The sequence below is a fragment of the Amphiura filiformis genome, chromosome 4 (genome assembly GCF_039555335.1).
Source record: "Amphiura filiformis chromosome 4, Afil_fr2py, whole genome shotgun sequence".
NCBI lineage: Eukaryota > Metazoa > Echinodermata > Ophiuroidea > Amphilepidida > Amphiuridae > Amphiura > Amphiura filiformis.
This window is the reverse complement of record NC_092631.1, coordinates 6,862,839-6,879,777: the sequence shown is the minus strand read 5'-3', so window position 1 is coordinate 6,879,777 and position 16,939 is coordinate 6,862,839. Positions and strand designations below refer to the sequence as shown.

General features: G+C 36.2%; 1 protein-coding gene across 1 annotated transcript in view; it reads left to right on the top strand.

The window, feature by feature from the left end:
• LOC140150524 (alpha-N-acetylgalactosaminide alpha-2,6-sialyltransferase 1-like) overlaps positions 1-4,505 on the top strand; it is a 37,797-nt gene extending 33,292 nt beyond the window's left edge. The window contains exon 8 of the mRNA XM_072172554.1: positions 234-4,505. Coding sequence (XP_072028655.1) covers positions 234-448 — 215 coding nt within the window. The 3' untranslated portion in view covers positions 449-4,505. The remainder of the gene's footprint in view (positions 1-233) is intronic.
• Positions 4,506-16,939: the final 12,434 nt, after the last annotated feature.

Sequence of the window (16,939 nt, the reverse complement as noted above, 5' to 3'; positions counted from 1 at the left end):
GCTCCTTGGCATTTTGGATCACTGTGTCTGTACTTCTTGATCGATTTCAACGAATGAGGTCTTAAGTCTGAGCTAAAAGATGCAGCTATTGGCTGCTGGTTTCAAATATGACATATCTGTCTTCGTTAATTCTGTTGGGATCTGTATGTGCACTGTACTGCCTTGTGTTCTCCTTTTGTGTAAAAACAGTACAATATTACAATATTTCTTTGTGTGGTTTTCCTTCGTTGCAGGTGCTTTAGTAGTCTTTCTTGCTGTTCATCTCTGCGATGAAGTCACCATCTATGGGTTCGGCTATGATACCCGCTTTACACTCCATTACTACGACACAAAATTTGTGTCGCATACAAATAAATCAACCGCCCTCCACGATGTAGACAACGAAAGAGAACTTTGGATGAAACTGCACGAAGAAGGCGTGATCAGGTTATTTAAGCGTGATTTATGAGAGTACGAAGGTGTGATAAGGTTATTTAAGTGTGAATTATGAAAATGCTAGTTGTGCTTCTGTAAAACTATTTCCTGGATGTCGCCGATCAATCAATATTTGGACTCGCTTATGAGGTCTAATTTCCTGCTTTCCCCGCTGTATAGAAGTAATGATTTAACAGGATTAATTACCATAGCAATAGGTGAAAACAATTTTTGAATGTATCGCTATGGTAATTTATGACTACTTCTGCGGCAAATTGTGTTGAGCATTCATAGTATACAGGGAATGTCAGCATGCCATGCCGTAATTCAAAATTGAGACCTTGTCAACATGTTATGCTCGGGGAATCACAGAATCAGTGCCACTAATTGTAGCACCACTTGGAGGTTAGCAAACAAGTTGTGCTCTAGGACCACTACATGTTGACAATATCTCTGATATTCATGATGCAATTGTATGCCCATGATAAATAAATAATTAAATTTCGGATTTAAGTAGTAAATAACATTATCTTGTCTCGATCCTGAGAGAGCTTGACCTGCACAATATAATCGCTGTGCTAGTCAATATGTCCAAGTTTTATTCTGTGTTAAGGTTATTTTTTCTAGTTATGATCCAGGAGCATGATTGTGGGTCAAAATCTTGTGGATGCATTATTCTTGTTTTGACAGTACAAATATTGATTAATCTGAAGATGGTAACGTCCTGGAAAAAATATGTTAAATTTTACGAGGACTAGAATTTTGGCGTGAATCCGCAAATCTTTTCTCGCAAAGAATCTTGTAAACAAATTTTCATGAATCCAAAAGTGATTCTCGTAAAAGTCTTTATGTGTGTGTGGCAAATGTTGGGTGAGAATTAAATGATTCTCACAAGGAACTATTTCAGAAATCCTGTTTTATTCTTGATCTGTGTATGATCAGTGCAACAAAATTCTTACTTGTTTTATGTGTCTATATGTATTGATGATAATTTCTCAAAACGTATCCCTCTTTAATTTGAACAGGGTTGTGAGAGTTCCTCTTTTCAGCAGATTTCCTCTTTTTGTTGCCAAAATGAACATGTTTTGTTTTATCTGTAGCCCATATTTGGCGTTTTTACCCCCGATTTTACACCTATTTTCCAGCTTTTTTTTAGAAATTTCTTCTTTTTTGATACTTATGTGGCCTCTCACACCCCTGTTTGAATAAATGTGTAGGCAATCCTTCTTGGACAAAACTTTATCGGGGAGTTGGTGCAAGAAGGCCCTGTCTGCAATAGCTGCCTGGTGTCAGTTTTTTAGATTGTGTACAATATAGAATGCAGAAATTGTCTGATGTCTATAGGGCAGCTATTGCAGGTAGGGCCTTCTTGATCTAACACCTCAATATCAAGGGTTTTGTGCAAAATTGCCCTATTTGTAATAGCTGCCACTCCCCCTGACAGGTGCCATATTGTACAGTTTAGAATACAGAAATGGTCAAATGTCTATAAGGCAGCTATTGTAGATAGGCCTTCTTGTTACACCTCAATATCAAGGGTTTTGTGCAACACTCTCCTGTTTGTAATAGCTGCCAGGTGTCATGTGTACAATATAGAATATCAAAATTGTCTATAGGACAGCTATTGCAGGTAGGACCTTCTTGTACAAATCCCTTGTTAATATTGGACTGTTGTTGAATGACATGTTGAGAGTATTAATGGTGCTGATGTTGATATATATATGCCAAATATGCCTAAACTGGATATGTCAGTTTCATAATAGTGGACGTTTACATGTGGCAAGGGGTGTCAAATCATGCACAAATTGCCAGGTCTAGAAAATATCTGTCAATTTTAATTTGCTAGGTACAGTTGAATGTATGAAGCCTATTAAGCCCTCGTAAGAATAGCAAGCTACATTGGGTATTCTATTTGAAATACACTCTCCCTCTGTGGAAGATTTAACTAAAGTCTTCCACAGAGGGAGTATGGGTTTTAAATAGAATAGACTATTGGGTAATTGGGATTATATAGCTTAATCTGTTAACTGCTTAATTGCTCAATGGAGCCGTTGCATTATACTAGAAATTTCAATTGAATGAACCCAGCCTGACAGCGTGACAATTTTTCACATACACTGGACGATATACATGAGCGTATAGCGCCTGTGCATGCATAACACGGAAGTGAAACCAACCATTATGATTGGTTAGTATTTTAATTATTGTATCCAAGGTCGTGTGTTCGCGTTGTAGTTTGAAATATGGGATATATGATCGCATTTTGGATCATGTACAAGTGTTGAAAGCTGTGTTTATTCAATTGCAATGTCTAGTAAAGTCTAGCTCATGAATATCATACCAAGGTTACACCAAAAGTTTGAATTCTTTGCTGTTAGGCTTTAAATTGATCTGTTATGTTTTACTGTAAATACAAAGCCTTGGGGACTAGTGAAACCCATATTTTGTATGAATTGATATACCAAATCATAATGAAATGCTGTAAATTTAATGTGCACAATTCCAAAATACTGAATTTGTATATAGCTAGAAAAAAATTATACAAAAATGATTCCTTTATTTTGAGAAAATATATTTGTATTGACATTTTTGAAGCTGTAGTATAAAGAAGCAATTTATACAATTATGAAAATACACGGAGAAATATGCTACATGTATTTACATGTTTATGAAATAAGTAGATTGTGGTCTGTATGCCATACTTGAGGTAGTAATTTAGATATTGCGAATGAAGGGATTTATATGTGTTGGGAATAGACATCAACACTCACTTTTTGAGCCAAGTATTTCAGAGAAACCATTTTCCGCCATCAGCAGTGTTAGTAGACTGACTGATGCTTATCTAGTGTTTCTAGATGTTGACAATGCCCTTTTTTACCTTTGTGATGGTGTTTCTAGTAGAGAAGCATATATTCTAGAAAGTTATAGAATCAGCAGTCAGTCTACCAACAGCATTACACCGCTGATGATGGAGAATGGTTTCGGTGTTCAAAACGCGAGTGTTGTTGACCAGTTTCAAAAACTACCTTTGAAATTCAGATATTGTTTTTCATTGTATCTCAAAAAATAATGATAATAATTATATAAAAGTATTTTCAGAACAGAAATGATGCAAGGAATCCAGCTAGCATAGTAGATTCCTGCCAAAATGAGTAGTTTTTGAGAAAATCACAAAATTTGGTTTTACTAAATACTGACTCAAGAAAGGCGTACAGACTAGTAGAATTTTTACTTGTTGAAGTACAATAATACATTTTTAATGGTTGTATTTTGTCATGTGACCTTGTTTGACCTTGTAAATGCAATGCAATGTTTTTTAATGTGATCTGTCATCTGATATGTGCAGAGCATCACATGGTTAAAGTCATGTGATGTGAGTAGGAGACTCCGACATCATGTGACTTAGTAATAGTATTAATGGTATTTGAAGTGACAACCCATTTTAAGCTTTTTAAGTTTCAGACTCCATATGGCTCCATGGGTAACTCCAATTCACTATTGGATTATAAATTGGATTGGATATAAAAATGGTATAGCGGCGCACATAAGCAAAGTAATCTACCAGTACACTAATTTACCCTACATGAGACAAGTTCGGACTCTTCTTTGTTTCATTCATGAGTTCAGTTTGTCTTCCTTGGTAAAGTAGTCTGTCGAGAAGTGGGGCATCAATTACATGCATCTATTGATAACTGGGAATTCAGCAGGTCAGCTGTGCAATTCCCATGCATTATTATCATTCACGGCATGAATACGTGATCACCAGACATGTATTTCAAGTCAAATCTAATTGGCTGAACATTATATGTTGGTGAATTGACATTTGCATCGACTTTTCCATGCATGCAAGGATCCTCACACTATGGATCACAATAGCCTCATCCCAATTGCATAGTCCAATAACCTCAATTCCATAGTGCAAAATTTGACCTCAAGTTGCAGAGTATGAGTTTTTGTACCCACATCTTCTAAGGTCATTCAATGAATAATGAATATACAATATGTATTGGGATTTAAGAACTGCGCCACAGATAGATGAGCATGTTGTGGATCCTAGTGTCATCTTATTTGATTTGATATGCATATGGCTCTTCTGTAAACAGGACAGATGGTTTAACATCCCCTCCAAAGGTTGGGATTCCATCATGGTTAAACTCTAAATACAGCATGGGGAGAGTGGAAGTCTGAATTCAATCTACAGATGTTACCAATTAAATTAAGACTTTGTTTCAAGGATGTTCAAGGAACCTGAAGCCAGAATTATACTAGATGCAAGAATTCTAACCACTGGGCCACACTCTCCATATAGTCTTTGATGCTTAGGTTGGACAGGCTGGCGAGGGTGCTCCACGATGGGCTGTGGCAAAGAAGCCAAATAAAACAGGTGCAAGTTTCAGTTTGTGTATTACAAGTTTCTGTAAAACATATCGTCGACAGCATCACATGCTGTCGTATCTCTAAAGACTGCCTTGTGTGATTTTTATTATCATTGTTGTATTTCATGCAAGTTAATTTTACAGTGTATTGCTTACATTATTTGATGATAATGATAAAAGTAATTCACACAAGATGGCCTTTTGAGATATGACAGTATGTCATGCAGACCTTGATATCTCGGCTAGAGATTTATGAGACAGTATAAACCACTGGTTTGAAGAAGTTGTCATTTCAGTTATATATCGAAAAACTTTTGAGTGAAAAATATTTCTTTACGTCAAGTTAAATGTACACACAGACAATATTTTCCACACATAATGTTTGTAATATTGTAATGGCCCATTCCAGTTGAAATCCATATACCCCCTGTGGAAGATGTGACTTTAATGTTCCACACAAGGAGTGTGAATTCCAAATGGGGTTACCTGTATGGGTGACTCCATTTTGAAATCTGTACCCCTTGTGTGGAAGGTATAAAAGGTCATGTCTACCATAGGATGGATTTCAATTGGAATAGGCAGTTAGGCTAAAAAAAATTCTTTGGTTGCCCTTTCTAGACAAAAATTTGGAGGGTCAGTAAAGTCGTTCCTTAAATGAAAATACTTCTTGTTTTAAATCAAATATGCATTTGATAAATAAAATGAGTGAATAACAAATATAAAATGTCCTTGATACTGTCCAAATGTAAGGTTTCTTTAAAAAAAAAGTGATTGTTAAAAAAACCTGACCCAAGATTTCTAATTTTTTGGGTCAGTCTCTGAGGGCAACCAAACATTTTTTTGGCCTTATAATCCATACACAGAAATGTTTTTGTGTCAAGACCAGATTTTATTAGAACTTGTAAAATATAATACATGGTTTCATGTTTTTTATATTAAATGTGTAAATAAGTGTATAAGGCTTACATGATTTATAGTAGCAATGATTGCCAAATTTACCCACCTACCACTACTTGCTGTAGAAGTAATGATGTAACAGGATTAACCCTAACTGAACATAAGGTTTTATTGCTATCGGAAGGGAAAGAAGAAACGAAAAAGGAGAGAAGATGAACAAAGAAGTCACTTGGTACCCCCGGGATTTGAACCTCGGACCCCTCGCATGCCACGCAGAAGATTACCGACCTGTAGGCACACAGGTGATGTTGGTCCGGCCAACGGTTCCCTGGATATATATGACTTAGGCTGATTGCGTCATCGCATTACGTGCAATGCATGCACGAGCAATGGTTTTAATAGTGAGATTTGGTGAGACCTGGTTCAGTTAGGGTTAATTACCGTAGTGATGGGTCAAAACTATCTTTGAATGTATTGCCCTACACTAGACAAAGTCATACACTATAACTCAAAGAATTCTTATCAAAGAATAGGCATAAAGACCTGGATAGTAATTGCACATTTTGCTGAGGCTATGTACATTTACTCACACCTGTAGGATTAGTGTCTTTGAAAAAAGTGGTATGGAAAGATAAAAATGCAATAATATTGATTTCGCAGTACTTATTGCTATCGGAAGGGAAAGAAGAAACGAAAAAGGAGAGAAGATGAACAAAGAAGTCACTTGGTACCCCCGGGATTTGAACCTCGGACCCCTCGCATGCCACGCAGAAGATTACCGACCTGTAGGCACACAGGTGATGTTGGCCCGGCCAACGGTTCCCTGGGTATATATGACTTAGGCTGATTGCGTCATCGCATTACGTGCAATGCATGCACGAGCAATGGTTTTAATAGTGAGATTTGGTGAGACCTGGTTCAGTTAGGGTTAATTACCGTAGTGATGGGTCAAAACTATCTTTGAATGTATTGCCCTACACTAGACAAAGTCATACACTATAACTCAAAGAATTCTTATCAAAGAATAGGCATAAAGACCTGGATAGTAATTGCACATTTTGCTGAGGCTATGTACATTTACTCACACCTGTAGGATTAGTGTCTTTGAAAAAAGTGGTATTGTATTCAATCTATGAGCGTGTTTATAGTGGCTGCATGCATATGGAAAGATAAAAATGCAATAATATTGATTTCGCAGTACTTATACGCTACTAAATAACGGATAAACTAGCTCACTATAAACTCACTCTATGAGTGGACAGATACACAGGTGATGAATGCAGACTGCTTATAGTGCAGGGCAATACATTCAAAATTTGTTTTGACCCATCACTATGGTAATTAATCCTGTTACATCACTACTTCTATGGCAAATTATATATTAGGTCATACATCATTGTGATGTAATAGCATGTGTGATTTGTTGAGAGCTGATAATGATAATACCCGACTGCTTTATATGATGATCATGAAGCAGAATATAGGAAATCTAGTTTTTACCTGTTTTTCAGTGGGAGGGTGTTCAGCTTTTTAAGCAGATTTCAAAATTTTTAGTTTCTGCTTTCAGCTTTTTATTTTCATTTTTTGTACACACTTGTGCTGTACAAGTATGTAGGATCTTTTCGAATTACAGCCTTTTACTCACTGTTTCTAGCTTTTCAGTGCTATTTGGATGTGGTGACTCACACCCCTGTATTACAGTATTAGTTTAAAATAAGTTACAAAATGTCCAGATTATGAATGGGGTTTGTAGAAATTGGGGCTATCCCAGTTGAAATCCATACACTCCATATAGAGGACATGGATGTAGATTTTCAAATGGAGTCACGCATTCAAGTAATCCTATGTGAAATTCACACTCCCTGTGTGGTGGATTAAGGTCATGTCTTCCATAGATGGTGTATGGATTTCATCTGGAATTGCCCAATTTCCAAATGCTTAATAGAAATGCCATATGTGATCATGCTGCTGTAGTTACTAGTGTTATTATATTTCTCTAATTTATGTTGTATTTGATGATATCAATTTATAATATTATGTAAATTTCATGATTTTAAATCAACTTCTGTTTATAAAATTATTTGTAATATATTGTAATTTCTTGTAATGTTGTGACATTCTACAACTCAGAAATTAGATGATAGCTTGAAGTCTTATGTGTCTTTGTTGTAATGCAGATTAGTTGCTTATATAGATATATGTGCTAATGGAAATGAATCATACTTTTCCAATTTTCCACCAGTATTAAGTTTTGATTTTTGCAAAAAATTTTCATTATTTTGAATAATATGTACTTTTTCTTTAAACAGGTTTGGAGTACATGTATATGAAGCAAACTTGGACCATTAGATCCCACTTAAAGGTGGGTGACCTGATTGACAGCCTCATCCCCACCCTATCAAAATGCAGATTTTGGTATCAGGTGAAAGCTCATATTTTTCTCATTAACACATTGAAATTAGGAGTTCCAAATCGGCATATTAACGACGAAATCGTCAAAAAACTTCCGAATTAGTCTCAAATGTGGTATACCACATTTTTAGACTAATTCAGCAGTTTTTTGATGATATCATCTGAAATATACAACGATTTGGAACTCCTAATTTCAGTATGTTAATGAGAAAAATAGGATCTTTCATTTGATATCAATTTATTACATGATCATTAATAAAAAGCACTGTAGACTACCAGTTTTACGCTGTATTAAATGGCAATTCCATGAAGAATTAGTCACATTAACAATTAATGAACATTTACATGATCTTTCTGCATGAATGCTTGAAAGGTACAACAGTTTATGTTTATACATAAGTTTTAAAGAATTTGATTTTCCAAATATATCAGGTCACCTTCCTTTAACGTATTGCTGATTTGAACAGTCTGTGTCAAGTTAAAGTCATATTGTAACATTTGCTGAGGAGGATGCCCTCAATATTTTTCAAATTTTGTTTTTTACAGGATTGTAATGTACTGTATTAAACTAATATGCCCCCAAAAAATCAAGACTTTAGGTGCTATATAGTTTTGTCAAAATCCAAGATTTTAGATAAAACCCAGGAATTATTACGATGGAAATATTAGTCAAATGTGTATGCAATGTTCATAACACAGTATGCGGGAAGGTCATACACGCATCACAGGACTGTGCCGTCCTGCCGTAGCACGACCGATGCAGTGACACGCATTGGCGACATCAACGCTGGTAGTAAATTCCAATTTTTCTTTGCTTTACCTCAGCTGTGCGGCTGAAAATTAAAGGGGGACATATCTGACAGTAAAGGCTAACATTTTATGGAAAAGAATATATTTTTATGGGAATGTTATAATATGGCTTTAAGGGGTAGTGTATAAGAATAATAATGAAATATTCAGTATTACTTAAAATATCTTGTCATATTCTTGACTCACTTGGGGAGGAAATAGTGATTTACAAATAATTTTTGTATTAAAATAAAAACTTCTTCGTGATTTCTAACTGCTTTCAGATAATCAAATCATGTTTTACGTAAATGTTAAAATTTTAATTTTAAAATTTTAATTTAAAATAAATAATTTTGAAGTCATCTAGTAATATTTGTTATCTGTGGTAACATAATGTATCCAATAGTTATTTTGTATTTGTGATGCGATCAAGCAAAATCAGTCGGAACTCGGAAATATTGATTTTGAGATATAGCCAAACAAAGGAAATATTTCTTTTTGTTTCCTCTTGTTTTGGAAACTCTTTAATTGCTCATATCTTTGGAACTGGTTGTTCAATTGCAATGGCATTTTCTGCAAAATCCAGCTTTGTAAATGCTTTTTACTATCCTGTAAGAAACTGAAAATTTATTATTGCCGAGTTCCGACTGATTTTGCTTGATCACATCACATTTAGACATTACTCTGCTGATGTGCTCTGAAATTACACACCTCAAAGTAATTGAAGGATCAAAATATTTCATTCAATGTTTTTCAAAAACAAAATAATCTTTCAAGATGTTTTAAGTGCCAGATGAAACAGTCATAACTAGAGTCAACAGACGCTGAATACAAGCCGCAATTTGACCCCTATAACTTGACCCCTGGGTTACGGATGGGGTCAACTGCTCTTGCATTGTGCTTAGGATGTCATAAGAAATATTCCTGGTGAATTTCAGCTTAATCGGAACTTATACATGGATTTTGATTTTTTTTTAATTTTTGATTGACCTTTTGACCCCTTATTGACCTTTGACCTCAATGAAAGAAAAACCTTATGTACACCGACAAAATGCATTGTTCCAATTTTAATTAAAAATTCTACTATGTTTAGTTGTCGAGATAAAATTCTTAAAGTTACTCAGCTAAAAACAGGAAGTGACCCCTTAATGACCTTTGACCCCCAAAATAAAAATACCATGCATACATCAGGGAACACTAATTCATGTATGTTGGTTATATTATTCTGGTGTGTTTACATTTTGAGATAAAAATTTTTGAACATTTTTGATAATTTTGGTTTTTGACCGGAAGTAACCCCTTAATGACCTTTCACCCCAAAACTGTAGGCATCCTAAAGACCCTGGCTAGTAGCGATGCATGTGTGCTAATGGCGACTCTCTGCTATGTAATTTGTAAAGACAGTGATTTTTTGAATATTTTTTAGACTTTGACCGGAAATGACCCCTTAATGACCTTTGACCCCTTATCTGAGCACACCCTATAGACACCGACTAAAGTCAAGTCACATGATATAACCATGTCCTCATCACATGAAATTTGTGGAAGGAGTAGCATTTTTTGTGAAATCACATTTTTGACCATTATAGCTAGGTCAAAGGTCACAGCAAGGTCAAAGTCAAATGGAAGGTTTGGCCTAGCCCAGTGGTCTTTTGGGTCAAGTTTGGTTGAAATCTGTCAATCCCTTGCGGAGCTAGATGCAGTTGATTGGTTGCCAGAAGAAAGAAGAAGAAGAATTGGGAAGAGACAGCACAAGCCGACGTCAGACTTTTTACAGTTTTTAGTAGAGCATGCACAAGGCCACATAATATAAAAAGATATTTTGATTTAGGTACAAGTATGGTCAAGATAATCTGGATGGAATATTTTGATCCTTTAATTACTTTGAGCAGTGTAATATCAAATGCCATTTCTTATGTTTGTTATTGTTTTCATTATTGCCGACTTTGGTCCCATTGGTGGATCAGAGCGTGTCATAAATGGGGTATTCCATTTAAAATCCACACTACCCCTGTGGAAGATTTAGCTGAAGTCCTCCACAGAGGGAGTGTAAGTTTTGAATAGAATAGACAATTGGGTAACTTCCATTTGAAATACTCACTCCAGTTGTGGAAGATATAGGTCAAACCATAATACAGGAGAGTATGGGTTTCAAAATGATTAACCCTTGCTAGTTACATTTGTAAAACATTCTCCCCCTGTGGCAGATATTTCCAAAAGCTTCCACAGGGGTAGTGTGGATTTTAAATTTTAATAGGCCAATATAACAAAATGACAAGAATATCCATAACTGGAATTTTGTAACAACTCCTTTTTTTTTGTATAGCAGCTAGGAAACAGTAATGATTATTATCATTGTCATCCATACCAGAAATGTAGTCCAACCTTGTTTATCCGGATCTCTTTGATACGAATTAGTGGCTAGAAATCACATTTTTAAAGCTTTGAATAAGCTTATTTTCATGCTATGAAGCATTGGGCTATTCCACTTAAAATCCACCCCCCCCGAGTTGGTTAATGTGCTAATTCCATTTGAAATTTATTCTCCCCTGTGGAAGATATTTCCAAAATCTTCCACAGAGGTGGTGTGGATTTTAAATGGAATGGCACATTCATCATGACACGTGTATGTTACCTACAACACTCAAACACCATCTTTCAGTGTTATTACCCCATAGTGCGTAATTTTTTGGTGCCCCAATTTTAGTACTTATCAGACAATCAATGCAGAATTGCACATAATTCACTTATCCGGATTTGTCACATGTCCGGATTTGTCACATGTCTGGATTTGTCACTTGTCCGGATTTGACACTTGTCTGGATTTGACACTGTCCGGATTTGACACTTGTCCAGATTTGTCACTTGTCTGGATTTGTCACTTATCCGGATTTGTCACTTATCCGGATTTGTCACTTATCCGGATTTGTCACTTATCCGGATTTGACACTGTCCGGATTTGACACTGTCCAGATTTGTCACTTGTCCGGATTTGACACTTGTCCGGATTTGACACTTATCCGGATTTGACACTGTCCGGATTTGACACTTGTCCGGATTTGTCACTTATCCGGATTTGTCACTTATCCGGATTTGTCACTGTCCGGCTTTGACACTGTCCAGATTTGTCACTTGTCCGGTTTGTCACTTATCCGGTTTGTCACTTATCCGGATTTGACACTGTCCGGATTTGACACTGTCCAGATTTGTCACTTGTCCGGATTTGACACTTGTCCGGATTTGACACTTGTCCGGATTTGTCACTTAACCGGTCAGTGCTTGGTCCCATCAAGGCTGGATAAAAGAGGCTGGACTGTACGTTATTGTAACAGTATCAAATCTACTTTTATGGTTATCAGATGTATACATGTACTTAACCTGCACAGTGCATAGCTTACCTCCATATTAAGGCTTGATTAATGTATAATGCGTCCCATCACTAAATCACTGTGAGTGCAAAATGCAAATGAATGAATACAATCATCCTAATAGTGTGTGTAATATTGTGAAATATCACATGTAGTAATTATTGTTATGAAATTATAGCTTTTATTTATCTGAATATTCTAGTACATATTACCTGTAATATATGCAAAAAAAAAACCCTCCAAACCTGTACTTGTAAGATATTGTTTGAGGAGTTTGACAGTGATCAGTGTCCTTTGCTGGCTTTTCCTGTGTCTTGTCTCTTTCCCTCTTGACTTATTCTGTCTTGTCTGTCTCTGTGTCTCTGTCTGACTTTCTCAATCAGTTAATCTGTCGGGCAGTGGCGTACCGGGGCAACCGGGCCAAAGGGGTACAATTTTGAAATCGTCCCGCTCACCCGCTACTGAAATTACTTTTCCAGCTGGGACAAATGTGTGAAAATATTTGCAATTTTAATGCTGAAATGGATCACAATTGGGACAATGTTGGACAAAGGAAGAGTTTTGTCTCAGTATTTTTTGGGGGGGGGGGAGTCCTCCCGGGTTGGTTCGCCTCTGCTGTCAGACTACCCATTTATATACATGTACTCCTTCCAATTCAGTACTAAAAGGTTATTGTTGTTTTTTATTGGTGAGTTGCATAGTGTCCATAGCCTCAATGCTTTATTTTACTTAAGGTTATACGAGGTATTGTTGGTCGAAGCAGTCAAAATAAAAATCAATTTTCATTATCTGATTCAATATATTATTGAATAATAACACTTTGATGTTTGCAAAAGTTCATTCTACAAATCATATACTTTGAAAACTTGCTTAATTTATTGTTGTTAATGAGTTATGTACATTTTACAAAAGTGTTGTTGTTTCAGCCCTCTTTACAACGTAACTCAAGAACCACAGGACCTACAAAAGTATATCGGTGATATTTGAATTCTTCTACACGCTCACTATGAATTAAGCAATGCAATTTTTGCTAAAGCTCACTACCATTCGCAAGATGCTGTGAACTACATTTTTTTTGCTGCTTCGACCAACAATACATCGTATACCCTTAACTTTGGTGAATTATTATGTAAAAAATAATGAGCAATCAGTATTATGGGGTTGTAGAGTTCTGCTCTGCTCAAGGGTGGAAGTTGTTTATATTTTTGATCAATGACTCTCCAAATTTATGATACATTTTGAGTACAAATAACATGAATTGAGACACGAGATATGCAAAGCTACGTACACCAAAATGTTAAAATACATGTATAAGCTGAGAAAATATGTATGAAATATATTCTCAGTTCATGTTTACATGTCTTGGAAGGTATTAGACCCCCCCCCCTTCCTACCTTTGTACAATTACTAAATTTTTTTATAAAACACTGATATATTTTAGCTGTAAAAAGTAGGTCACCCTTCCTGCATTCTTGATTATAAATTGAAGAGTTTTTTATTGGACAACTAAGAATAGGGCGATTGCATAGGGCTATGTTGCCAGTGGCAGCGCCACGAGGGGGGGGCGGACATGAGGGGAAATACCTCCTGTTGCCCACCCCCAGTAAAAACCCAAAATTACGAAAATTTCACCTTTTTATGGTAATTTTATGTAAAATTTGTTGATTTTGACCCCCCTAAATTCACTTTACCACCTCAATGCCCCCCCCCCACCAGAAAAAAATTCCTGGCGCTGCCACTGTATGTTGCAAATCCAATTTCACATACATGTCTCTTGAGACAAACCTGGAGGGGCCTAACAATCACTTGTATAAAAAATAGAAATAGAAAACCCTTTCATTTATTTGATAATGTATCAGTACTGTTCATCCCCAAAAATGTACTATTTCTACATGTAGCCAAAAGTAGGTCAAATATATGATGAAAGTGATTGTGTTTTGTATTATTTGTTCTGATAATTATGTGAATTGTCAATTAAGTGAATAAATTAATTGCTTTTAATGAAAATTATTGTGTGGATCATAGTAGTCTATTTTTGGCGTGGTTGGCTTTCCATCCTCACTATCCATAGTGCAAAGTATGAAAAGCTTCCTCAATGAAGTTGAACCAGGTCAACAAGCAGAAGGTACCAGACATGAGATTTTCAGCTGAATTCAGCTTTTTTGACAATTCAAATTTGCATATTTTTATTTATTTTCAGCCCAATTTGGGGTCTTTTTTGCCAATTTCACGCTGTTTTTCAGCTTTTTTCGTTCTACTTCAGTTTTTTTTTCAAGCAAAGCCACTCTCGTGCCTGGGTACCAGAGCTTTTGCGTTTGTGAGCTATGCATGATTTGTTTATGACACTGCTCCATATAGGCCACTGTGTTGTAATTTCATTCTGGTGTATCACAACGAAATACAAATTTGACGATATTTTTGCAAGAATTTTTTGAACAAATACATGAACATTATGTAAGCCAGAGGTTTCCAGTGGTATAAAAATCTGAACTTTTTTGTCAAACGTGGGGGGGATGAGGCTGTGGATGACGAAATGCCCCTTTAAGGAACAAAAGCATGTGTTTAGGGTGTGTTGTGTACATTTTATGCTGTGGCAACAAAGCCCAAAGATTAGTACTAAGACTAATTTCAAGTTTTGCATTCTAAAATTTATAATTTTTGGAAAACGAATTCATTAATATCTTTGATAACCGATTATCAAAATTATGAGCAAACCCAGTCTATACTCACATGTTGAGCCCAAATGGGCCCAAAATTGCATGGTTTAGGCCCATTTTCCCTCAAAATTACGAAATATTCAACTTTCACTTTTATTGCCAGTTAGAACTAACTAAAGCTTTAATATATTTCATTGGGCAAAACAGGGTAACGTTTTTTAATATTAATAAATAAAATAGTGGTTTTTTTCTGGAATGGAGAGTAGAAATTACGCGTTCATAAGTGCGTGACATTTTACGTTCAGTATTATAATCATTTAGAATCAGGGTAATTCAAATTGGCGTTTTTGAAGGCCATAAAATCGGTTGCAAATACACAATCAGTCAATTAAAATAATAAAGTGAAGCTATGTCAGAAATAATTATCTGTATCACCAATATATTTAATTAGCTCCGTCTCCCCACATAATACATTCAGAGAGCTGAGCCTCGCTTGCCCGGCTTGCTTGATTCGTTAATTGGAGCGTGCAACCAAACTCATAGACTTTTCGCGATTGACTTTCGGAGCGGAGGGAACTCATAATATATAAATCAGTGACAAAGGCCTATTACATAAGTGCCTCATTTATTTAGGGATGAAATCAAAACTCGACCGGCGGATGACCGCCGGTTCCGTCCGGTATCCATTGTTTAAAACAACATAAACCGGGCGGAATCGGCGGTCAACCGCCGGTCGAATTTTGATTTCATCCCTTAACCAGTTCTATGCCTTTCAGTGACATACAGGAATATCGGGAACATGATTCTAAACACATCATAGTGCGAAAAAGGTTAAAGTTAGAGTGTATTGCATTTTAGGTTAGGATTAGGGTTAAGGATAATGTTAGTATTAGGCAGTGACGTGCCCGACGGAGGGCCGGCGGATTGCTCCCTGATAACTCAAGAAAAACGAAAAGGAAATATTCCTTGTTTAGTACTGTTTAAATACGCACACATTCGGTGAACACCTATGTAAAATTGCACTTTTGCATGGACAAATCATCTTATACCCCACCCCACCCGATAAAAAGTCCAGCACGCCACTGGTTTTAGGGTTATCTATGCTAGTTTAGCCTACATAACCAAGTTATTGGGTGTAGGATGACGACATAATTTCGAGATGACGAAACCATGAAATTAGAACATAATTTCGAGTTGGTGATATAACTTAGTGACGACATAATTATTGAAGACATGATTTCGAGTTAGTTCAGCTCAGTTCAGTTAGGAGGAGTCACACACAACAGGTGTCACTCCTCCCATGGAGGTAGAGCTACTACCTCCATGCTCCTCCTAACTGAACTGAACTGGTACGCATTAACTCGAAATTATGTCGTCTCATAGGCACGAAGTATCTCATCATTTATCTCATCATCTCGAAATTATGTTGTCAAAAATCCCACATAGCTCATACTTACGCAAAAAATGTTTACTTGCCCTCAAGTGGGATTTTTGGGGTGGGTCGGTCGCCAAGTTTATTGGAAACATTGATGCAGGAATTGACAGCTATAAATGAAATTTAGACACAGAAAAAGTAATAAAAAACCATTAAAATTATAAACTAAAAACTAAAAAAATTTTTTTAAAAATTGAAAGGCCGACCCTGATTTTGGCCAATTTTGGGTAGGTCGGTGGAGGGCAAGAAAAAACAAATTGGTCTTATTGTTGCACAGTCCCTTATTATGATTTAAACAAGACCGTGGTTCCTGGACTATTACGTATCCTCGTATGCTATAATTAGGTCCTTGATGAGTTAAATAAGCATATAATTTGAGGCAAATGGATCGTCCATTAGCATGCTCACTTTATAACGTTAAACTAACATCACGTATGCATATACCGTATTCAGTCTATCCCCCATTTGTACATATCCCATAATGCAACATCAGTGGGCAAAATGCTCACTCTTAAAATATTTATATAGGCCTAGTCGAGTCCCCCCTCCCCCAAAAAACCTCCCTTTTTATGCACCGGAGGAGGAGCATGC